Source organism: Salvelinus fontinalis, chromosome 17, assembly GCF_029448725.1.
Source record: "Salvelinus fontinalis isolate EN_2023a chromosome 17, ASM2944872v1, whole genome shotgun sequence".
Classification (NCBI taxonomy): domain Eukaryota; kingdom Metazoa; phylum Chordata; class Actinopteri; order Salmoniformes; family Salmonidae; genus Salvelinus; species Salvelinus fontinalis.
In genome coordinates, this window is record NC_074681.1 from 13521057 (window position 1) to 13545858 (window position 24802).

General features: G+C 41.6%; 2 protein-coding genes across 7 annotated transcripts in view; one reads left to right on the top strand and one right to left on the bottom strand.

Moving 5' to 3' along the window:
* LOC129813727 (ankyrin repeat domain-containing protein 13C-like) overlaps positions 1-2535 on the top strand; it is a 37575-nt gene extending 35040 nt beyond the window's left edge. For both annotated transcript variants that reach the window (XM_055866191.1, XM_055866190.1), the window contains one exon: positions 951-2535. In XM_055866191.1, coding sequence (XP_055722166.1) covers positions 951-1011 — 61 coding nt within the window. In that variant the 3' untranslated portion in view covers positions 1012-2535. The remainder of the gene's footprint in view (positions 1-950) is intronic.
* A 231-nt stretch (positions 2536-2766) lies between these two features.
* Positions 2767-23947, bottom strand: LOC129813728 (serine/arginine-rich splicing factor 11-like). Of its 5 annotated transcripts, none has more exons than XM_055866192.1 (12): positions 23133-23947; positions 22691-22824; positions 20123-20280; positions 17050-17142; positions 15719-15768; positions 14598-14737; positions 14398-14476; positions 14149-14274; positions 4606-4695; positions 4389-4472; positions 3923-4085; positions 2767-3740 (listed from the first exon to the last, which is right to left on the bottom strand). In XM_055866192.1, the coding sequence occupies exons 1-12, from the start codon at positions 23252-23254 to the stop codon at positions 3516-3518; spliced, it is 1464 nt and encodes a 487-aa protein (XP_055722167.1). In that variant the 5' UTR covers positions 23255-23947; the 3' UTR covers positions 2767-3515. The 5 variants fall into 5 exon arrangements, with proteins under 5 accessions (XP_055722167.1, XP_055722169.1, XP_055722172.1 ...); XM_055866194.1 differs by having other exon boundaries at positions 20165-20280; positions 23133-23909; XM_055866197.1 differs by lacking the exon at positions 23133-23947 and having other exon boundaries at positions 20565-22784.
* Positions 23948-24802: the final 855 nt, after the last annotated feature.

Consider the following 24802-nt stretch of genomic DNA (forward strand, 5'->3'; position numbering starts at 1 on the left):
AGCACTCCACCAATCAGGCCTTTACGGCAGAGTGGCCAGACGGAAGCCACTCTTCAGTAAAAGGCACATGACAGCCCGCATAGAGTTTGCCAAAAGGCACCTAAAGGACTCTGACCATGAGACCAAGATTCTTTGGTCTAATGAAACCAAGATTGAACTCTTTGGCCTGAATGCCAAGTATCACGTCTGGAGGAAACCTGGCACCATTCCTAAGGTGAAGCATGGTGGTGGCAGCAAGCTGTGGGGATGTTTTTCATCGGCAGGGACTGCGAGACAAGTCAGGATCGAGGGAAAGATAAACGGAGCAAAGTACAGAGAGATCCTTGATTAAAACCTGCCTCAAAGTGCTTAGGACGTCAGACTGGAGTAAAGGTTCACACAGCCAAGACGACGCAGGAGTGGCTTGGGAACAAGTCTTTGAATGTCCTTGAGTGGCCCGGCCAGAGCCGGGACTTGAACCCGATCGAACATCTCTGGAGAAACGTTAAAATAGCTGTTCAGCGACGCTCCCCATCCAACCTGTTCAGAGCCTGTAAAGATCTGCAGGGAAGAATTGGAGGAACTCCCCAAATACAGGTGTGCCAGGTTTGTAGCGTCACACCCAAGAATACTCAAGGCTGTAATTGCAGCCAAAGGTGCTTTAACAAAGTACTGAGTAAAAGGTCTGAACACTTATGTAAATGTGATATTTCAGTTTTTAACTGAACAAATTTGCTAACATTTCTGTGAATCTGTTTTTGCTTTATCATTATAGGGTATTGTGTGTCGATTTGATGAGGACAATTAAAAAAAAGAATCCATTGTAGAAAAGGCTGTAACGTAACAAAATGTGGAAAAAGTCAAGAGGTCTGAATACTTTCCGAATGCACTGTAAAATGAAATATTGTTAAATTATGAAGAAACTGACATATTAAACGCTGGAAACAACCTCTCCTATTTTTGTGTTCCAGACATCCCTGTGTTCCCCACTATCACAGCGACGGTCACCTTCCAAGAGTTTCGCTACGATGACTTTGAGGAGTCCATCTTCTCCATCCCAGCAGACTACAAGGAGGACCCCAGTCGCTTCCCTGACCTCTGACCTGGTTGTCATAGTAACCAGATGTGCCCCCATCCCACCTGCTCGGAAACTGACAAACAGCCTCTACCTACCTACTTTTTTAAAAGGAAAATGACCAACTTAAGTTGAGACAAAATTAGAATGTGCCATCCTATTGTTTGATGTTTGTGTGTTCTGATGGAAAAAAGGGAATTATCTCTTGGCCCTGAGTGTTCAATTTGTAGATATTTCCTCATAGAAAACCAATGCAAACAGGACTCGCATTGCACCACAACCATGTTCATATGTGTAGCAATAACAGCACAAGGTCCCCCAAAAATATTTGATGTCATCTGCTTAACAACTTCATTAACCTACTACATGATCACTGCTCTGAAAAGTTATGGAGTTGACTGTGACATCTTCAATGTGCACTTTTCCAGGCTTAGCACTCACTGCATCTAGCGTCTGCCCATTGGAGACTACCCTTTTCTTATAAACTTAAGTGTTTGAAAAATAGAGACGTCATAACTGAACTGAGCATAACTTTCATATTTAAATTATGTAGATTATATAGGCCTAGTCAAAAGGGGCTGCACTGTGTAGCAATACATTTCCAGTACATAAGAATGTTATTTTTAAACCTGCTGGTTTAAACAGCATTCTTACACAAATCAATACCCAAGCCTTTTGCTCACTCGTGCTCTCTCACTCAGGATGCAAACACCTGTATTTTCAGGTTAGCTCATCTATCTTACCTCCTGGCTATCACCGTCTGTTTCAAGTGATTGTGTGAATTTGGGGCTCTATTCAATCCGTAGCGCTGAAGATCCGCTTTATAGTGCGATTGACAATTATAGCCAATTTTCCTGTGGTCGCAGACTGCATTCACGGTAAACACGGTGTTGGCTCAATCGGAAATAACCTTTACATTTTAATGCATATCTTCTGTGATATGGATTGAATCCAGCCCTTAATGTGTTTTGTGTTTGAGAGAGGACTGTTGTACTGTACTTTAAAGGTGTGTGTGAACCCAGATGGGGTTTCAGGAAAGCTGTTCTAGTTTGATACTGCACTGACATTAAGTATATTTAATTGCATGCTATGTTGACCCAATTGGATTACTTATGTCCTTTTGAGTGTATATTTCCTACACACTTGTTATACCTGCTGCCATCTCGCTATCCTTTTGAATTATTCAGGAAGACCAACTTCTACCGTATAAATATTGTAACCACACTTAAAACCCTTTGGTCAAATGCATTTAGATTATTTCCTTCAGTATACTACAGACTCTACATTACATTTTAATGACAGCTTATACAGTTGGACTATCAACCTGTAAAATCCATATGGTTTTTGAAATGAGATATGACCAGCAGTAGGTAACAGTTTGGGTCATAAGAATGTGTATCTGGCTTGAGCCTACTGTTATTTAAAAATGTATTGCAGCTTTTCCAATTTCCCATTCCTTTAAATAAATCACCAGCATCATGTCTTTGCACTGCAGTGTTCCATTGTTTGCCATGGGCCAGAAAGAACATTTGACAGTTTTAAAGCTCGTTTCCTGCAATTATACACATAAGCCAATGCTAAATGTTGTGTTCTAATGCTGAGTAACTCAAACATAAAATCAACGTGGGCCCCATGCCATTTTTTGAATTTTACCTGTCTAGTTTTTGGTGACTTAGTTCTCAAAGATTCTTATTTAAAAAAATATTGCTCCATTATCTTTACACATATGGGTTTTTATTGTATATAAAAGAATCACTGATAAAGCACAATACAAACTTATAAGAATAAGATCTAATGGGTATTGTGAATAGGTGAGCTATAAGGTGTGGTTATTATAGCACCACAAGACTCACTATACGTCTTCCGTATAATAACGGATGGGATATGAACACTATATACCACGTACAGGAGTGACAAAAAATAGTAAATGGTGAATTATTGAGGCAACAATACAAGAATGAAAAGCTAAGTCCACAGCAAACTGCTCCATCTAGCAGCCATGTCTGATGGAATGGACATACAGTGAATTTGTTAAGCAGTGCAACTGGCTGCTTCTGCTCCCAGCAATGAGTAGAAACTAAATAAAAAACAAAAATACACAAATGCCGTTATCCTTTAAGGAAAAAATAAAAAAGGTTGCACACTTGCTAGAGTATACACTTAAAATTACGGCAATAAACCTTTCACCCAACCACACCTTTTCACCACCGAAATAGGACAAAATAAAGAATCATGTACACACCATAAACAGAAAATTAACAACTGAAGTCTTAAGGTTCATCTTCTAATTGATCTATATTTTGTCTAGTCACTCCAAAAGAAATCTAACAATTCAAGTGAGATAAAGAGGGATGGAGTTGATTGAAGCCTGTATACAGTAAGGTCGGTGCAGCATGGAGGGTTGGGTACAATGGAGGGTTGGGTACAGAGATCTATGCACCCGTCTCTATGATTAGGTGACTCAATCACTGACATCCATGTCGTCCTCTTCATGGTGGTCGACGTCCTCTTCGCGGTGGTCGTCACCATTGACTTTGGGAGTCCCAGTGCCATTGCCTTCCACCGAGTGAGGAGACTGGGCTCCGGAGTCCTGGTCGGAATCCTTCTTGTCCAGCCTCTCCCTCTCCTTCTCACTGTCGTAGCCCTGCTCTTCCTCATCATAGTCTCTGGTGACCTGCAAAGACATCTAGGACATTTGAAATGATTAAGTTTCATATTTCTGAAGCTCATTTCATATTACTTGTTTTTCATTTAAATACAGCGAGTAACGCTAGATCTGAGGTCAAAAGCCAGAAGGAAGAATAAGCATGGACAGCCTACACATCTTACATAACTAAAGACAAATCAGTTGTAGTCATTGCTGCTTACCTTCACATCGCCTTTCTCTCCATCAGTTTTCTTTTCCCGTTCCTTATCTTTACTCCTTTCTTTCTTTTCCTTCCGTTCCTCCCGACTGCGGTCTTTATCGCACCTGCGCTCTCGATCCCGGTCATTCTGTCTTTCCTTGTCCCTCTTCTTCTCCTTCTTATGTCTGTAGAGAGGAGAGTTTAAAGATTATGAAAACAAATGAGTGTAGACAGTCCAACATTGTTTATTTTCAGGTCCCTTAAAAGAAACCTTGACATTTGAAATCGAAATAAATTGAGTGCATGATTCGAGTGCATTCACACTGTAAACAAAATGTTTAGAAGATTGTCTCATTCACACTCAAAGTAGCCACCAATACCACTGGCATCATTTCGAAAACGTGTCCCCTTAGGAAATGATTTTCTATGAGAAGCAATCAATAATAAAAACGGCAATAACGAGACCATAGATAGGCCAAAATATCCACCTTCTAGGAGAGGGAGTCCTGGAAACTTTCCTCTTGGGGGATTTCTTAGGAGATCGGCTGGCGCTGCGACTTTTCCTCCTCCGTCTGTACTCAACAGCAACAAAATGAAAAAATGTAATGTCACAAGTAGTAAATATCTGACCAATCAACATGGTTGGCAGCATGGAGAAACAGACAAGTCAGATGTGTGGCTCTGACCAAACAAAGCTGCACTCACCGATCTATACTGCGAGACCTCCTGGTAGTGCTGTAGCTTTTCGGAGGTGTTTTGGAGCACTTTTTATCCCGCTCCTCTTTCTTCCTATCCCTGTGGTTCAGAGACAAGTTAGTTACATCTGATCAATATTTGGTATTGTATATACAGTGCCTTCAGAAAATATTCAGACCTTGACTTTTTCCACATTTTGTTACGTTACAGCCTTATTCTAAAATGGATTAAATAAAGCAATTTGCTCAGCAATCTGCACACAATACCCCATAATGACAAAGCAAAAACAGGTTTGACATTTTTGCTAATTTATTAAACATAACATAAATACCTTATTCTTAAGTATTCAGACCAAATGCTATGAGACTAAAATGAGCTCAGGTGCATCTTGTTTCCATTGATCATCCATGAGAAGTTTCTACAACTTGGAGTCCACCTGTGGTAAATTCAATTGATTGGACATTATTTTGAAAAGGCCCACACCTGTCTATATAAGGTCCCACAGTTGACAATGCGTGTCAGGGAAAAAACCAAGCCATGAGGTCAAAAGAATTGTCCTTCGAGATCAGAGACAGGATTGTGTCGAGGCACAGATCTGGGGAAGGGTACCAAAACCTTTCTGCAACATTGAAGGTCCCCAAGAACCGCAGTGGCCTCCAACATTCTTAAATGGAAGAAGTTTGGAACCACCAAAACTCTTCCTAGAGCTGGCCGCCCGGCCAAACTGAGCAATAGGGGGAGAAGGGCCTTGGTCAGGCAGGTGACCAAGAACCCGATGGTCACTCTGACAGAGCTCCAGAGTTCCTCTGTGGAGATGGGAGAACCTTCCAGAAGGACAACCATCTCTGCAGCATTGCACCAATTAGGCCTTTATAGAAGAGTGGCCAGACAGAAGGCACTCCTCAGTAAAAAGGCACATGATAGCACGCTTGGAGTGATGAAACCAAGATTGAACTCTTTGGCCTGGATGCCAAGCGTCACGTCTGGAGGAAACCTGGCACCATCCCTACGGCGAAGCATGGGGGTTGCAGCATCATGCTGTGGGGATGTATTTCAGCAGCAGGGACTGGGAGTCGAGTCAGAATCGAGGCAAAGATGAACAGAGCAAAGTACAGAGATCCTTGATGGAAAAACCTGCTCCGGAGCGCTCAGGACCTCAGACTGGGCGAAGGTTTCACCTTCCGACAGGACAACGACCCTAAGCACACAGCCAAGACAAAGCAGGAGTGGTTTTGGGACAAGGATCTGAATGTCCTTGAGTGGCCCAACCAGAGCCCGCACTTGAACATCTCTGGAGATCTGTAAATAGCTGTGCAGCAACATTCCCCATCCAACCTGACAGAGCTTGAGAGGATCTGTAGAGAAATTCCCTAAATACAGGTGTGCAAAGCTTGTAGCGTCTTACCCAAGATGACTCGAGGCTAAAATAGTTGCCAAACGTGCTTCAACAATGCATTTGGTAATGTGTCTGAATACTTATGTAAAATGTGATTGCTAATTTATAAAATTTAAAAAGTTGTTTGCTTTGTCATTATGGGGTATTGTGTATAGATTTGGCCGTCATTGTAAATAAGAATTTGTTCTGAACTGACTTGCCTAGTTAAATAAAGGTTAAATAAATCAAAAGTCTGTAAACACCTACTCATTCAAGGGTTTTTCTTTATTTTTACTATTTTCTGCAATGCAGAATAATAGTGAAGACATCAAACTATGAAATAACACATTCGGAATCATGTAGTAACCAAAAAAAAGTGTTAAATCAAAAATATATTTCATATGAGTTTCTTCAGTAGCCAACTTTTGCACATATTTTTTATTTTATTTTTTATTTCACCTTTATTTAACCAGGTAGGCTAGTTGAGAACAAGTTCTCATTTGCAACTGCGACCTGGCCAAGATAAAGCATAGCAGTGTGAACAGACAACAACACAGTTACACATGGAGTAAACAATAAACAAGTCAATAACATGGTAGAAAAAAAAAGAGAATCTATATACAATGTGTGCAAAAGGCATGAGGTAGGCAATAAATCGAGTAATTACAATTTAGCAGATTAACACTGGAGTGATAAATCATCAGATGATCATGTGCAAGAAGAGATACTGGTGTGCAAAAGAGCAGAAAAGTAAATAAAAGCAGTATGGGGGGGTGAGGTAGGTAAATTGGGTGGGTAGTTTACAGATGGACTATGTACAGCTGCAGCGATCGGTTAGCTGCTCGGATAGCAGATTTTTAAAGTTGTTGAGGGAGATAAAAGTCTCCAACTTCAGAGATTTTTGCAATTCGTTCCAGTCGCAGGCAGCAGAGAACTGGAAGGAAAGGCGTCCAAATTAGGTTTTGGCTTTAGGGATGATCAGTGAGATACACCTGCTGGAGCGCGTGCTACGGGTGGGTGTAGCCATCGTGACCAGTGAACTGAGATAAGGCGGCACTTTACCTAGCATAGCCTTGTAGATGACCTGGAGCCAGTGGGTCTGACGACGAACATGTAGCGAGGGCCAGCCGACTAGGGCATACAGGTCGCAGTGGTGGGTCGTATAAGGTGCTTTAGTAACACAACGGATGGCACTGTGATAAACTGCATCCAGTTTGCTGAGTAGAGTATTGGAAGCTATTTTGTAGATGACATCGCCGAAGTCGAGGATCGGTAGGATAGTCAGTTTTACTAGGGTAAGTTTGGCGGCGTGAGTGAAGGAGGCTTTGTTGCGGAATAGAAAGCCGACTCTAGATTTGATTTTGGATTGGAGATGTTTGATATGAGTCTGGAAGGAGAGTTTGCAGTCTAGCCAGACACCTAGGTACTTATAGATGTCCACATATTCTAGGTCGGAACCGTCCAGGGTGGTGATGCTAGTCGGGCGTGCGGATGCAGGCAGCGAACGGTTGAAAAGCATGCATTTGGTTTTACTAGCGTTTAAGAGCAGTTGGAGGCCACGGAAGGAGTGTTGTATGGCATTGAAGCTCGTTTGGAGGTTAGATAGCACAGTGTCCAAGGAAAGGCCGGAAGTATACAGAACGGTGTCGTCTGCATAGAGGTGGATCAGGGAATCGCCCGCAGCAAGAGCAACATCATTGATGTATACAGAGAAAAGAGTCGGCCCGAGAATTGAACCCTGTGGTACCCCCATAGAGACTGCCAGAGGACCGGACAACATGCCCTCCGATTTGACACACTGAACTCTGTCTGCAAAGTAGTTGGTGAACCAGGCAAGGCAGTCATTAGAAAAACCGAGGCTACTGAGTCTGCCGATAAGAATATGGTGATTGACAGAGTCGAAAGCCTTGGCCAGGTCGATGAAGACGGCTGCACAGTAATGTCTTTTATCGATGGCGGTTATGACATCGTTTAGTACCTTGAGCGTGGCTGAGGTGCACCCGTGACCGGCTCGGAAACCGGATTGCACAGCGGAGAAGGTACGGTGGGATTCGAGATGGTCAGTGATCTGTTTGTTGACTTGGCTTTCGAAGACCTTAGATAGGCAGGGCAGGATGGATATAGGTCTGTAACAGTTTGGGTCCAGGGTGTCTCCCCCTTTGAAGAGGGGGATGACCGCGGCAGCTTTCCAATCCTTGGGGATCTCAGATGATACGAAGGAGAGGTTGAATATGGGTGATATACAGAAGATAGCCCTATTTGGTAAAATACCAAGTCCATATTATGTCAAGAACAGCTCAAATAAGCAAAGAGAAATGACAGTCCATCATTACTTTAAAGGCATGAAGGTCAGTGAAAATGGAACATTAAGATCTTTGAAAATGTCTTCACGTGCAGTCACAAAAACCATGCTCTATATTGAAACTGGCTCTTATGAGGACAGCCACAGGAAAGGAAGACCCAGAGTTCCCTCTGATGCAGAGGATAAGTTCATTAGAGTTACCAGCCTCAGAAATTGCAGCCCAAATAAATGCTTCACAGAGTTCAAGTAACAGACACCAACAGTTCAGAGGAGACTGTGTGAAATCAGGCCTTCATGGTCCAATTGTTGCAAAGAAACCGCTACCAAAGGACACCAATAAGAAGAAGAGACTTGCTTGGGCCACGAAACACAAGGAATGGACATTGGACTGGTGGAAATCTGTCCTTTGGTCTAATGAATTCAAATTAGATTTTTGGTTCCAACTGCCGTGTCTTTGTGAGACGGGGAGTACGTGAACGGATGATCTCCGCATGTGTGGTTCCCACCATGAAGCATGGAGGAGGTGATGTGATGGTGCTTTGCTGGTGACAGTCAGTGAATTATTTAGAATTCAAGGCACACTTAACTAGCATGGCTACCACAGCATTCTGCAGCGATACATCATCCCATCTGGTTTGCGGTTAGTGGGACTATCAATTGTTTTTCAACAGGACAATGACCCAACACACCTCTGTAAGGGCTATTTGACCAAGGAGAGTGATGGAGTGCTGCATCAGATGACCTGGCCTCCACAATCACCTGACCTCAACCCAATTGAGATGGTTTGGGATGAGTTGGACCGCAGAGTGAAGGAAAAGCAGTCAAGTTCTCAGCATGTGGGAACTACTTCAAGACTGTTGGAAAAGCATTCCAGGTGAAGCTGGTTGAGAGAATGCCAAGAGTGTGCAAAGCTGTCAACAAGGGTGGTTACGTTGAAGAATATCAAATATATTTTGACTTGTTTAACTTTTTAGGGATAGGGGGCAGCATTTTTACTTTTGGATGAATTGCTTGCCCATAGTGAACTGCCTCCTACTCTGTCACGGATGCTAATATATGCATATTATTATTACTATTGGATAGAAAACACTTTGAAGTTTCTAAAACTGTTTGAATTATGCCTGAGTATAAAACAGAACTCATATGGCAGGCAAACTGCCAAACAGGAAGTGGAAATTCTGGGGCTGGTTGATGTTAAACTCATCGTCTATTCACATCCCAGTAAGATATGGATCTGTTCGCACTTCCTACGCCTTCCAATAGATGTCAACAGTCAGTAGAACGTGGAATGAAGCCTCTTGTGTGATGTGGGGCCGGATGGCAGCTATTTGAGTCAGTGGTCTGGCGGAATGCTAGTTCCTGGTTACGCGCATTACTCATGATATCGCCATGCGTTCCATTACTCTGTAGACAAAAACAAATGCACCGATTGGAACGTTATTGGATATATGATAACAACATCCTGAAGATTGATTCTCTACTTAATTTGACCAGTTTATTTGACCTGGAATATAACTTTTTGAAGTTTTCGTCCGAGTTCGCCTGGACTGCCGCCAGCGTTTGGACATGTGAACTAAACGTGCTAGCAAAAGTAGCTAATTAGACACTAGTAATGGACATTATCGAACAAAATCGTAATGTATGTAATTTCGTATTTCTGTTGACTCGTATGATCGCTGTAATTGCAAACAAAGGTTTCTGTACCAAATATTAAGTTCTGTTTTCTGATGTATCAAATAATTATGTCATGCAATAAAATGCAAATGAATTACTTAAAAATCATACAATGTGATTTTCTGGATTTTTGTTTTAGATTCCGTCTCACAGTTGAAGTGTACCTATGATAAAAATTACAGACCTCTACATGCTTTGTAAGTAGGAAAACCTGCAAAACCGGCAGTGTATCAAATACTTATTCTCCCCACTGTACATACACTACCGTTCAAAATGTCCTTGTTTTCCATGAAAACATATTTGAATTTAATTAGCAAAATAGGAAAGTCAAAACACTGACAAGGTAATAAATAATGATTGTGTCCTTCAAACATTGATTTCGTCAAATAATGCTCCATTTGCAGCAATTAAAGCCTTGCAGACTTTTGGCATTCTAGTTGTCAATTTGTTGAGGTAATCTTAAGAGATTTCACACCATGCTTCCTGACGCACCTCCCACAAGTTGGATTGGCTTGATGGGCACTTATGTACCATACGGTCAAGCTGCTCCCACAACAGCTCAATAGGGTTGAGATCCGGTGAGTGTGCTGGCCACTTCATTATAGACAGAATACCAACTGACTGCTTCTTCCCTAAATAGTTATTGCATAGTTTGCAGCTGTCCTTTGGGTCATTGTCCTGTTGTAGGAGGCAATTGGCTCAAATTAAGCGCCGTCCACAGGGTATGGCATGGCGTTGCAAAACGGAGTGAGAGCTTTCTTCTTCAAGATCTCTTTTACCCTGCACAAATCTCACACTTTACCACCACCAAAGCACTCTGTGGCAGACAAATCAGAAGGAGTTGGGTAACATAGATAATTAAGATGTTTTATTTGCATAATATGCTTATGTGAGATTCTTGTCATTAGAATGTATCCTTTTGGACTATAGTGTTGGCAGTTGCACTTTTCCCTCAGCTAGGGCTCAGTCACTTGGGGCCCAGAGGGGGGAGGTCAGGCTTGTCTTTTACATGTCCCTGGTGCTATGCAGAATATGAGAATGGGAAGAGGACAGAATGGAGCATTGTCTTCATATGTGAATGTGTCTTTGCCTATTCTTAAACCATGTGAAGGGATGGCGTGATTAATGGGGAACCAATTACTTGTCGCCACAATGTCTGTGCGCCAGTCACTCCCTCCTTTTCCCATTGGGGGGAGGTGTATGGCAGTGTCTGGAAACATTGTATGCCCTCTCTAATCTTACACTTATCCTGGGACAGTGTATGACCTAGAGTCTCACTCCCCTCAGTGAGCTTGTCCAGGAGTGGGGTCAAGAGGGGATTTACTTGAGATGGGAGTATCTAGAGTTAATAATTGATATATGCCATTGGATGAGTTGGTGTTTTTGTCCTATGACGTACCAGGAACGAGATTAGAACCTCGTCTGAGGGACCAAACTGAACGATAATTTATAGTGAATGTTATCTGGCTAAGGGATACTCCTTTCTCAAGAAAAAGTATTTCTTTGGCAACAGTTCCTAAGATCTGTGGTCCAGCATGTAAGTTGAGAGGGGTGTATCTTGGCTATAAAATATCTTTGTATTTTTCTGTAGTCACTTTTCAATGGTTCATTAGAGATAGCACATCATTGAAAGTTAAAAAGGGCTATTGCAAAGCTCTTATTAAAAAATATGTAATTTAAGTACAACTCTGACTGGTGTGTAGTTTGTAACTCTCCTCTTTTGGTAAAACAGAAAAATGCCACCACAACCCCCAGACCATCACATTGCCTCCACCATGCTTGACAGATGGCATCAAGCACTCCAGCGTCTTCTAATTTTTTCTGCATGTCACGAATGTTCTTCTTTGTGATCCGAACACCTCAAACTTGGATTCGTCTGTCCATAACACTTTTTTCAAATCTTCCTCTGTCCAGTGACTGTGTTCTTGTGCCCATCTTAATCTTTTATTTTTATTGGCCAGTCTGAAATATAGCTTTTTCTTTGCAATTCTGCCTACAAGGCCAGCATCCCGGAGTCACCTCTTCACTGTTGACGTTGAGACTGGTGTTTTGCGGGTACAATTTAATGAAGCTGCCAGTTGAGGACTTGTGAGGCGTCTTTCTCATACTAGACACTAATGTACTTGTCCTCTTGCTCAGTTTGCTCTCTTCAGTTTCTTGGCAATTTCTCACATGGAATAGCCTTCATTTCTCAGAACAAGAATAAACGGACTAGTTTCAGAAGAAAGAAGAATTTTGAGCCTGTAATCAAACCCGCTAATGCTCCAAATTCTCAACTAGTCTAAAGAAGGCCAGTTTTATTGTTTCTTTAAATGGGCAAAAGGTAGCCTAGTGGTTAGAGCGTTGGACTTATAACCGAAAGGTTGCAAGATCGAATCCCCGAGCTGACGAGGTAAAAATCTGTCGTTCTGCCCTTGAACAAGTGACCGCAAACTTTTGAACGGTAGTGTACATTTTATATACAGTTGAAGGCGGAAGTTTACATACACCTTAGTCAAATACATTTAAACTCAGTTTCACAATTCCTGACATTTAATCCTAGTAAAAAGTCCATGTCTTAGGTCAGTTAGGATTACCACTTTATTTTAAGAATGAAATGTCAGAATAATAGTAGAAAGAATGATTTATTTCAGCTTTGATTTCTTTCATCACATTCCCTGTGGGTCAGAAGTTTACATACACTCAATTAGTATTTGGTAGCACTGCCTTTAAATTGTTTAACTTGGGTCAAATGTTTTGGGTTATCCTTCCACAATGAATTTTGGCCCATTCCTCCTGACAGAGCTGGTGTAACTGAGTCAGGTGTGTAGGCCTCCTTGCTCACACATGTTTTTGCAGTTCTGCCCACACATTTTCTATAAGATTGAGTTCAGGGATTGTGATGGCCACTCCAATAACTTGACTTTGTTGTCCTTAAGCCATTTTGCCACAACTTTGGAAGTATGCTTGGGGTCATTGTCCATTTGGAGGACCCATTTGCAACCAAGCTTTAACTTCCCGACTGGTGTCTTGAGATGTTGCTTCAATATATCCACATACCTTTCCTCCTCAAGATGCCATCTATTTTGTGAAGTGCACCAGTCCCTCCTGCAGCAAACACCCCCACAACATGATGCTGCCACCCCCGTGCTTCACGGTTGGGATGGTGTCCTTCGGCTTGCAAGTCTCCCCCTTTTTCCTCCAAACATAACAATGGTCATTATGGCCAAAGAGTTTTATTTTTGTTTCATCAGACCAGAGGACATTTCTCCAAAAAAGTACGATCTTTGTCCCCATGTGCAGTTGCAAACCGTAGTCTGGCTTTTTTATGGCGGTTTTAGAGCAGTGGCTACTTTGTTGCTGAGCAGCCTTTCAGGTTATGTCGATATAGGACTAATTTTACTGTGGATATAGATACTTTTTTATCTGTTTCCTCCAGCATCTCCACAAGGTCCTTTGCTGTTGTCCTGGGATTGATTTGCACTTTTCGCATCAAAGTACGTTAATCTCTAGGAGGCAGAACACGTCTCCTTCCTGAGCGGTATGACAGCTGTGTGGTCCCATGGTGTTTATACTTGTGTACTATTGTTTGTACAGATGAACGTGGTACCTTCAGGCATTTGGAAATTGCTCCCAAGGATGACCCAGACTTGTGGAGGTCTACAATTTTTTTTCCTGAGGTCTTGGCTGATTTCTTTTGATTTTCCCATGTTGTCAAGCAAAGAGGCAGTGAATTTGAAGGTAGGCCTTGAAATACATCCACATGTACACCTCCAATTGACTCAAATTATGTCAATTAACCTATCAGAAGTTTCTATAGCCATTACAATTGTTTTCTGGAATTTTCCAAGCTGTTTCAAGGCACAGTCAACTTAGTCGGTTAGGTAAGCTTCTGACCCACTGGAATTGTGATACAGTGAATTATAAGTGAAATAATCTGTCTGTAAACAATTGTTGGAAAAATTACTTGTGTCATGCACAAAGTAGATGTCCTAACCGGCTTGCCAAAACTATAGTATGTTATTAACAAGAAATTTGTGGAGTGGTTGAAATCTAGTTTTAATGACTCTAACCTAAGTGTATGTAAACTACCGTCTTCAACTGTATATATGGGATTAGAGTTGTGGTTACGAGGTAGACAGTATCCTCAGGGCTGTCTTGGAAGTTATGAGTGTGCAATTTGAGGATTAAGAATGGGTCAAGTCTGTGCTCTGTGGCTCACCTGGATATACTTGGTGATGGTTTGCTCCTGTCTTTGGAGTGGGACCTCCCACTTCTCCTTCGAGGGCTCTTGGAGCGTCTCCTGCTCCTGGAGTGTGAACGTCGCTTAGACCTGCTCTTTGAACGCCTGCAGACCACGAAGATCACACAGACACGACATCAATCTCTGCCCTCAAAAAGAATTTAAAAAAGCTTTACTTTATTTTTAACACAATCCAAATCATTTGTCAGGAAAACAGATTGTGTTCACCTGTGTCTGGAGCGAGAACGGGACCTTCTGCGTCTGGACCTGGACCTGGAACGCGAGTGCTTCCTCTTGCTCTCCTTGTCTGCATAAACAAAACGTTAAAATTACTTTGGTACAGCAAACAATAGCTTTTAGCTAGGTCTAACGGTAATATATCTGAGATGTAAGGTATGTTTTGGAGATGCAATGCTTTGGCTACTCACTGCCAGGCTCGATGGCAGCAGAGATTAGGGACTGGGCCTCTCTGACCCTCTTCATGGCCACTTCTATCTCTTTGTTGGAGGAGTCTGCCTTCAGGCCTGGATTCATGTTCATGTTCATCCCTACACCCATGTGGCTCATTCTGAAGAAGAGGACATTATTTTGTGGTGATTATAAACCGGGTAATTTGGGTCCTGGATGGTGTTTGGCTGAAACAGCCACAGCATTCCAGTCACGTGCATATCAGACAATATGCAAAACTACTTGTTTACTGTTATATTTATATTAATAACCGGTTTATAATAGCAATAAGGTACCTCAGGGGTTTGTGGTATATGGCCAATATACCACAGCTAAGGGTCGTCTTTGCGTCGTGCCTAAGAACAGCCCTTAAGCGTGGTATATTTAAGTAATAAGAACCCAGGGGGTGTGGTATACGGCTAATACACCATGGTTAAGGGCTGTTCTGGCCATTATAAACCGGGTGGTTCGAGCCCTGAATGCTGACTAGCTGAAAGCCGTGGTACATCATACCGTATACCATGGGTATGACAAAAAAAAGTACTATTTATGTTGGTAACTAGTTTATAATAGACACCTCAGGGGTTTGTGGTATATGGCCAATATACCACGGCTAAGGGCTGTATCCAGGTCGTGCATAACAGCCCTTAGCCGTGGTATATTGGCCATATACCACACATCCTCAAGCCTTATTGCTTAAACATACCACACCCCCGCAGGCCTTACTGCTTAATTATAAACTGGGTGGTTCCAGCCCTGAATGCTGATTGGCTGAAAGCCGTGGTATATCAGACCGTATACCCCAGGTATGACAAACATTTTTTTTTTACTGCTCTAATTACTTTAGTAAGCAGTTTATAATAGCAATAAAGCCCCTCTGGGGTCCATGGTATATGGCCAATATAACACAGCTAATGCGTTGTGCCTAAGAACAGCCCTTAGCAGTGGTACATTGGCCATATACCACACCCCTTCCGTGCCTTACTGCTTAATTAGAGCACACTGGAGTGCAATCCAACAAATTAATGGCTCATAGGTGTTACTGGAGGTGAGCTAGTCTGATGTCTTGTAACGGGAATTTTCTAGAGACACGATGACTTACTTTGGATCCACCTGCGTCATAAACTTCAGAAGCTGCTCAGTGGGAAAAGACTGGGGAAGAAGAGTGTAAAATATATAATATACAAGTTAGAAATATAATTTCAACATTTCCCTTTTAACAGAACGCTATATATACACAAAAGTATGTGGACACCCCTTCAAATAAGTGGATTTGGCTATTTCAGCCACAAACATTGCTGAAAGGTGTATAACATCAAGCACACAGCCATGCAATCTCCATAGACAAACAGTGGCAGTAGAATGGCCTTACTGTAGAGCTCAGTGACTTTCAACGTAGCACCGTCATAGGATGCCACCTTCCCAACATTTCGCCAAATTTCTGCCCTGCTAGTGCTGCCCCGGTCAATTGTAAGTGCTGTTATTGTGAAGTGGAAATGTCTAGGAGCAACAGCGGCTCAGCCGCAAAGTGGTAGGCCACACAAGTTCACAGAACGGGGCCGCAGAGTGCTGAAGAGTGTAACAATCATATGTCCTCGGTTGCAACACTCACTACAGATTTCCAAATTGCCTCTGGAAGCAACATCAGCATAAGAACTGTTCGTCGGGAGCTTCATGAAATGGTTTTCAATGGCCAAGCAGCCACACACAAGCCTAAGATCACCACGTGCAATGTCAAGTGTCGGCTGGAGTGGTGTAAATCTCACCACCATTGGACTATGGAGCAGTGGAAATACGTTCTCTGGAGTGATGAATCACGCTTCACCATCTGACAGTCCGACGGACGAATCTAGGTTTGGCGGAAGCCAGGAGAACGCTACCTGCCCGAATGCATAATGCCAACTTTAAAGTTTGATGGAGTATTAATGGTCTGGGGTTGTTTTTTTACGAGTTCGGGCTAGGCCCCTTAGTTCCAGTGAAAGGAAAGCTTAATGCTACAGCATACAATGATATTCTAGATGAGTCTGTGCTTCCAACTTTGTGGCAACAGTTTGGGGAAGGCCCTTTCCTGTTTCAGCATGGCAATGGTTTGTCGAGACTGGTGTGGGAGAACTTGACTCCCCTGCAGAGCCCTGACGGCAACCCTATCAAACACCTTTGGGATGAATTGGAACGCAGACTGCAAGCCAGGCCTAATTGCCAAACATCAGTGCCCAACCTCACTAATGCTCGTGGCTGAATAGAAGCAAGTCCCCAGAGCAATGTTCTAACATCTAGTGAAAAGCCTTTCCAGAAGAGTGGAGGATGTTATAGCAGCAAAGGGGGACCAACTCCATATTAATGCCCATGATTTTGGAATGAGATGTTCGACGAGCAGGTGTCCACATACCTTTGGTCATGTAGTGCATCTCCAGGTTGCAAGCAAACACTCACCTGGGGATTCATATTCATATTCATATTGGGGTTTGAAAACCCAAACGCTGCCATCGCATCCATGGAGGGACCACCGAAAGGATTGCCTCCCATCTAAAATGCAACACATTATTAACCCTTTCATTGTCTATGACTCTATTTTACAGACCATTGTCCCCATGGGGAAAATTTGTTGCAGTATCATGTACACCAGGGATCATAAACTAGATTCAGCCGAGGTCCAATTTTTTCTTGAGTGGATGGTCGGAACATAATTACAAATCCTTTGTAGACTGCAAATTGACCGCAAGAATCCCAAACAGATACCATATTTGACTAAAATGTAATCATTTCAAACCTTGCTTACATTTGTATACGATCATCTCTTTATTATGCATGAGAATACTTGGGAACAGATTTCCTAAATTTAAATCAATTGGAGCTGATTTCCTGGTGTTTTTACAGTTTTATGATCAACAATGAAAAATACGTTTTTTTTGTTCTTTGCTAAGAAAGCCTGGGGAGCCAAATAAAACCACTCGCAAGCTAAATTCGGCCAGTAGGCCGCCACAGTTGGGGAACCCTGATGTACACATTTAAATTATATAACTATATATATACCCGTGGTATACCCGTGGTCATGTATACACCTGTGTTCACGTGAGAATGGACTTATCAGGGCATGTTCCATTTCATTAACTTAAGGACTGACATTGTCTTATGTCAGATGGCGTCACTCCTACGCAACGCTCGTCCCTTAATCTGTCTTGTAGGATGTGGAACTCGTGTGTAAATATGAATATTCCTGAGCATCCACCATTCAACAATGAAAACACAGTTCCTATTTTTTTAATCAATATGCTTTTGTATCCATGAAATAGGCAGAATAATTACCTAAATATAAAACAAATAGTGACAGTGATTTATTGGTTTGCAATTTTGAGAAAATAAACAAAACTGTGGGTATCTCCTGCACAAATAATGTGCAAGGACCTCGGTCACCAGTGCAGTGACTTGATCAGCAGCTTTGCTAACTGTTGTAGCTAGCTTACTGACATAGCTGGCTAGCTCTACCTTTACTGACATGAAAAGCTTGCTTAGCCTGGTTAAATTACCCAGAAGTTGTAGACATGCAGCCTCAAAATGAGGGACCGATATCAGAAATCAGTCCGTAATCCAGCATGTTTCTCTGCGATTGCTAACATTTAACTTGTAAGTAACTTTGTATAATTGGCTCAGCTGACTACAGCAGCTGACTACAGCAGCTGACTACAGCAGCTGACTACAGCAGCTGACTACAGCAGCTGACTACAGCAGCTGACTACAGCAGCTGACTACAGCAGCTGACTACAGCAGCTGACTACAGCAGCTGACTACAGCAGCTGACTACAGCAGCTGACTACAGCAGCTGACTACAGCAGCTGACTACAGCAGCTGACTACAGCAGCTGACTACAGCAGCTGACTACAGCAGCTGACTACAGCAGCTGACTACAGCAGCTGACTACAGCAGCTGACTACAGCAGCTGACTACAGCAGCTGACTACAGCAGCTGACTACAGCAGCTGACTACAGCAGCTGACTCGGGAGGCTACTGCAATGACTCACGGCAGAACAGCTGCTTCATGAAAACTCATAAAAGTTAGTATCTGTAAACCCCCCAACTAAACAAATCAAAAAGAAACTAATTTGGTCACATTTTTAAAAATTGTAATGTTAAAATTAGCACTACTGAAGTAGTTTGCGAGCTAGGTTTTGTTTGAAGCGTTCAACAAATTGTGTACGCAGCACTAAGTAGGTAGCTTGTTGGTTAGCAGCAACGTTTCTCCTCTAGCAAGCTAATATTGGTCAAATTTATGCTAGCTTTTGTGCCCAGTCAAACTTCGGAAATACCGCTCATTGAAGCACAAAAATCCATGCTAAATGTAAAATGACTAGAAGTCATCACCAAAGAAACTTCATTATTGACCAATTTATTGTTTTAGCTGAGATTAATAGACAGTTGAGGCAGAAATTAGGTTAAGCAGACGATGTAACCAAGGTAACGTAAACTCACCCCATTCCGTACAAATGTGCGTAACCGCAACATTCAAACGAGGCTGCAATGAAAACGAATGGGACTGTAGCGACTGTGTTGGCATCGAAATCCAGGGGGTGAACCACGTTTCGATTCAGCGTTGATTGACATGGTCATGGCCGAACAGTATTGGAGAAAAGATGAAAAAAAATGACCCCTCTGACGCTGTACGTTACATCTCATTTTGTGCCGTACAGCCTCTTTCCACCAGGCGTAGCCGTTCTCTCGCAGATTAATATCATGCTTAACCATATATACTTAAGAAAACTTCATTCATGATTTCTGTCTAAATTAATATAATTATTGCTAATATTAAACTGATATTTCATGACTAGGGTGCCAAGTGCATTTTTTTTGCACGTCATTACTGCGAGCCATCATGACACTCAAAAGACAGAACAGCTGCAGTTCACTTGTGAGGCTAATGTTAGCGCAGCCCTAAATCCCTCTTCAAATTCGACACAAACCTTCAAACAGGTATGTGATGAGACATTACATAAACTCTTTGTTTTATTTACATTTTAAACTTGATTAGTTGGACAAATCAGGTGAAAAAACCTGTTTCTTCACACAACATATTTCTCCCTTTCAAGATCACTTCGTAGCCTTCGCTCCCCAATCGACATTTTAAAAAGACCTGACGAAGCTCATTGCCTTCTTGAATTATGCAGAGATGGGCATCATGAAGGTCTCGTCATTAATTTTGTTGGAAAGGGGTGAAATTGTGCTTTACATTGGTATTGATATTACAGTTGATATGGAAGTACTACTTTTTTGGGCGCAAAAATAAGGTAAATTGTACGGACCAAGACGATGTACAAAAGTGAGTGAGTTTACGTTAGTATTTTCAAATGCTAGACAGCACATGGTAGCCAAACTACTTTTTATATATCCCATATGTTTTGCAAGATACGAGACAGATTAGCGCAGGCAGAATCGTTGCGCTGACGTAAGACAATGAAAGACCACATAATTAAATTGAACAACAAAATATTGGATGTCTATGCTGAGGACCTACCTGTGGATAGGACATGGGGTTTGGTGTTGGGAGAAGTCCTACCTGTGGATTGGACATGGGGTTAGGTGTTGGAAGGAGACCTCCTCCGGACATAATCCCTGCAACAGCATTTGCTGGCGCCAGCAGTGACAAAGCCTTAGCCTCCTCTGGGATAACACCTACAGAAAAACAAAACCGGCATTATGGGAAGAAGAGAACGTCTACGTCTAGAATCTACTAAAGAGGAGAGACATTTTGAAAAACAAAAAGATTACTTGCTCAGGTATTCTTCAAACAAACATGTGTACAGGTTTCAATACTGTTACCTTTGATAGCTGCTAGATTTGAGAAGGTTTGTTCCCCTTATTCTTTTAATCATTGTAGATAGTTATTCTTCTAAGGTTGGGAAAAAAGTATCACACAATACACACTACTCCAGTGAACACTGCCAAGATTGTATCACCTGAACGTGTATTTTAAGTCATGAACCAAACGTTAGCTAGCACAGCGGCTTCTCCAGTGGGGTGTGCTCTCAATTTTCATATAGATTGAACAAGCGACTCACGTTGGTGGCTTCACTACTAAGGAGCACAGAGAAAAAAAAAGAAAAAAAAATCGAGATACACAAAACAAAAAGAATTTCAGAGAGTTGGAGGTCAACAGTAAATACTGTACAGTCACAGTTTCTACTACTTACCAGCAATACGTAGAAAAATAACCTAGCTAGCAATCAAATTCTAGGTAGGCGATATCTATGCTCCCAAAAACCTTACTTGTCACTGCATCAAATATGCTTAAAAGTAATGCTTTTTGATTAAGTTTAATAATCAACTTGGCAACATTAGATTAGCTTGTTTTTTATGTCTGACTAATATAGGGGGGAAAAAACAACTATGGTTTCACATCAATGTTACCAATGCTACCTAAAAAAGGAAACATACAATATCTTAATCAAGATGCAATGGGAAAAACAACATTTTTCTTTTTTTTTTTTAACAGAAGACGCACAAACATACACACACCAAGACAGACACACATACGCACACACCCACAAAAAAAAACATTTAAAAAATGGCACATGGGAGAGAGAATTTAGCTGCAGGAGACAAAACGGTTGGGTGGTATTTTCAGCGGGGCCTGGTATACAGGACTGGCTGAGCCAGGAAAAAGAACTGTAAAACACAACAACAAAAAAGAAAGACCACTGTTAAAGAGAGAGCACTGAACCAGTTGCCATTGTCATGTGGGTGGATATCTAAGACAATTAACGACAACTAGATAGTCAGAAACCTTAAAGTACAGTATCACTGGTCAACATAGAAAACACACAGCCTAGTTATTTGAATCTGCCAATTTGAGGGACAGCGAGTGTTGAGTGAGTGCATCTAATTTTTAGCTGAATTAAAATTGGATACTAGATTGCGATAAGGGTTCACCCAACTCCCAAAACCAGGAAGTGCCTTAACGCTAAAGATGAAAAAAGTATGAAATGCAGCTGTAGCAATAGCAGTGTCATTGAGATGTATGTGTATTGTTCACTGTTCAGTGACCATTTGGATCCAATGAGAATTAGATTGGATGTTATACAGGTCAGATTATTAAAATACCTATTTTGATAAATAGACTTGTGAGTAGTCAAATAACATGTTGTGTTATACATGTGATCTGCCTTATGGTAATATCTTAACTACTGCATTCCACTTAAACTAAAATACATAGAGAATAGAAAATGAGAGAAAGAAGAAAGGACACAGAAAAAAAGAGAAAGAGAAGGGGTTGGGGGGCTGCTTGAATGCTTGCTGGCCTTTTGTAATTGTCTACAATCCCCTGTTGGCAGGCAGAGGACCACTTTCAGCCATCAAGGAGGGGGCTCTGCTTTTGCCTTCTCCACTACAACAAATCACACACACAAATAACAGAGATAAGTTTAATAGAGGATAGTCCAATATGGGGGAGAAAATAAAAAGCATGGTTAAGTTTTCATATACATGCAAGTTCCTCTCTGCTTTCTTTTTGTCTGCCCGTGCACAGTCTGGGCTTGTTCAGCTCTCTCAGTCGAAGAAAGTGCCGGTCCCTAAAGCAGATCTTGGTATACTGTGGTTACTGTTAAAGGGGTGGTGGGGGGAAGGGGGGCAAAGAATAGGCTCTGGAGACCACTATAGACTCAAAGTCGTCTGTGTTGTTTAGTGTCTATCAAGTCCAATACATCATGGGTGGCATTATGACCTTACAGTGTGGCAGTGGCTTTATATAATAAATGATGTGTATGGTGGTTATAAGTTTGGTATTTAGTTCCACAGTATACCATGGATATGGGTTGAGAGATCTGATATAGAAATCTCTCTCATTGTAATTAGCAAGGGGATTGTACAAGACACTGGGAGAGTGGCATGGCATCATTTATCACAGAATCAGATAGGCTTGTCAGATCGAGAATGGATACTAGGATCTGAAATAGCTAGGACACATGCTTAAATAGTATCTCAAACCACAGGATCATAGAACTCCATGAAATCAATGGGCGCGTGACTCTCCCATAACTACGTCATAGGATCATTCATACAGAAGAGGGGAGAACAAAGCACCAACCTTCGGCAAAAGGGACGACGATCAGCGCTCTGTCCACGAAGACTGTGTTGGTCAGATGCTGAGAAACCCCCACGGACTCCGACTCTTGGAACTTCACAAAACACACACGCGACGTCACTGGCAGAGGCGATTCACTGCAATACGTTCGTTTGTAAGTTAGTTAGATAGCAACAACATAGTAGTAGATTGTGTCCAACAAAACACCCCTGGGGTAGCTAACCAAACTATTACCTTAGCTAGCTCATATTTCGTCTAATATTTTGGGGACGGCCAGCTTGGGCCTCCGATGCTAACGTTAGCTAGCGTTAGCTAAACTAAAGTTAATACTAACGTTACCTATATGGAAATCAACCAAATCACAAATTGGTATGAAATTAATAGTCAAATAAACAATAACGATGTCTAGTTTGCGACAAAAGTTAAACAAATATGAGTTACTTACTCTGGTGGAAACAATTTGAGTTCTTCAATGGTTCCAAGAAACCCGAACAGCATTCGCATCTGCTCGGATGTTGTGCTTGGCGACACGTTCGTCACTTGCACTACGTTCGTGGTACAATTCATTTTTTTCACAATACAATTTTAAAAACAAATATATAAACAATTACACCTCGATTTGAGAAGGATTTTTTAGAAATGTACTTCGTTGCTATCCTAGCCGAAGATGTTTTATAAACTCAAACGTTCATCCCAATGTGTTTCGTCGCCATGTTGTAAGCGTGAATACACATAAAAAATGAACGGCATGCGCACTGTGAAAATCCTGCAGTGATGTAGATAGTTTACACGGGCGTGGGATGGACAACTGGCGGCGGGAGGGCCGCCCCCCTTTTGAACGCCCTCGGACCAATTCAGTCAGGGTCTCAATTTACTGTTGTTGCAAGTTATGTAGAATAATATAATAATCATTATTACATGCCACAGAAATGTGATAAATTTCACAATTTGATTCCTGGGGGAGACAGACCTTTACTAACACACATTAACACTACTAGTGATGTAAGTTGTTGAATGCTGATCATTTGTATAACAAATATTTGAGCCTGATATTTGTCATTTGTACTTGTATGAAAATGTATAAATAAACAAAACACTACACGCTAACTCAGAGTGGGGGCCCCAAAAAATGCAAATTCATCATAAGGGGCTAGTCAGTTGCTCTGCGTACCCCCCACCACCACCACATTTTGAGCAAAATATTTTATCAGCCTCCCTCAACACCGGAGAGAACATTTATTATTTTGTGCAATTCTACACATTTTGCCATCGGGCGGAGAGAAGACTTTGCATTTTATAGCTAATTTCATTCAATTCTACTAATTTTGCCATAGGGCAGAGATGAAAATGTGCTGTTTTACAGCTCATTTCCAGCAATTCTACAAATTTTTCCATAGAGTGGAGAGAAATGTTTGCAGGTTTAAATATGATACCTGAGTGAGATGGACTATCAAAATCAGCTGGCTGCTAAACTAATTTAAAATCTAAAAATGTTAGCTGACATGGACTAATTAAGTGACTATCAGTGACTGACATAAGAGAAAACTGCTGATTCACAACCAAATTACGATAGTGTACCTTGATTAAAAATGTTAACTATATTTCTAGGCAAATTGAAATAGATGGTGCAAGGCCAAGAGATATCTTGATCCCCCTGTTCAGATGGAAGTCATGATTGATAACAGACATTGACTATTTGAATATGTTATATCACAAAAGTGAAACAAACGAGCAAGAGCAATAATTGTATACAAATATTTTCAACTGTTTTAGTGGTTGGTTTATATCACTTTACATCAGTAGGAAATAATAGGACATGGATGTATTCATGATTTTATTACAATATTACAGTAGGGCTAATCACTGTTCATGTGAGAGGTGTTGGTAACCAACAGCTTTGTTGTTGAGGTCATTGATTTGAAAGTTATTAGGTTGACAAGTGTTATGTGGATATTGACTAAGTTTTCAACCAGAATGGGCACAGTAACATGTGTCAACTGAGACTTAGATGGTTTATGCAAATCTTTGCAGGAATGCAGTGTAGAAAATCAAAGCTCTCCTTTTATGCGCGTCAACAACAATAGGCCTTATATTCCCACCCAAAGCTTCACTCTG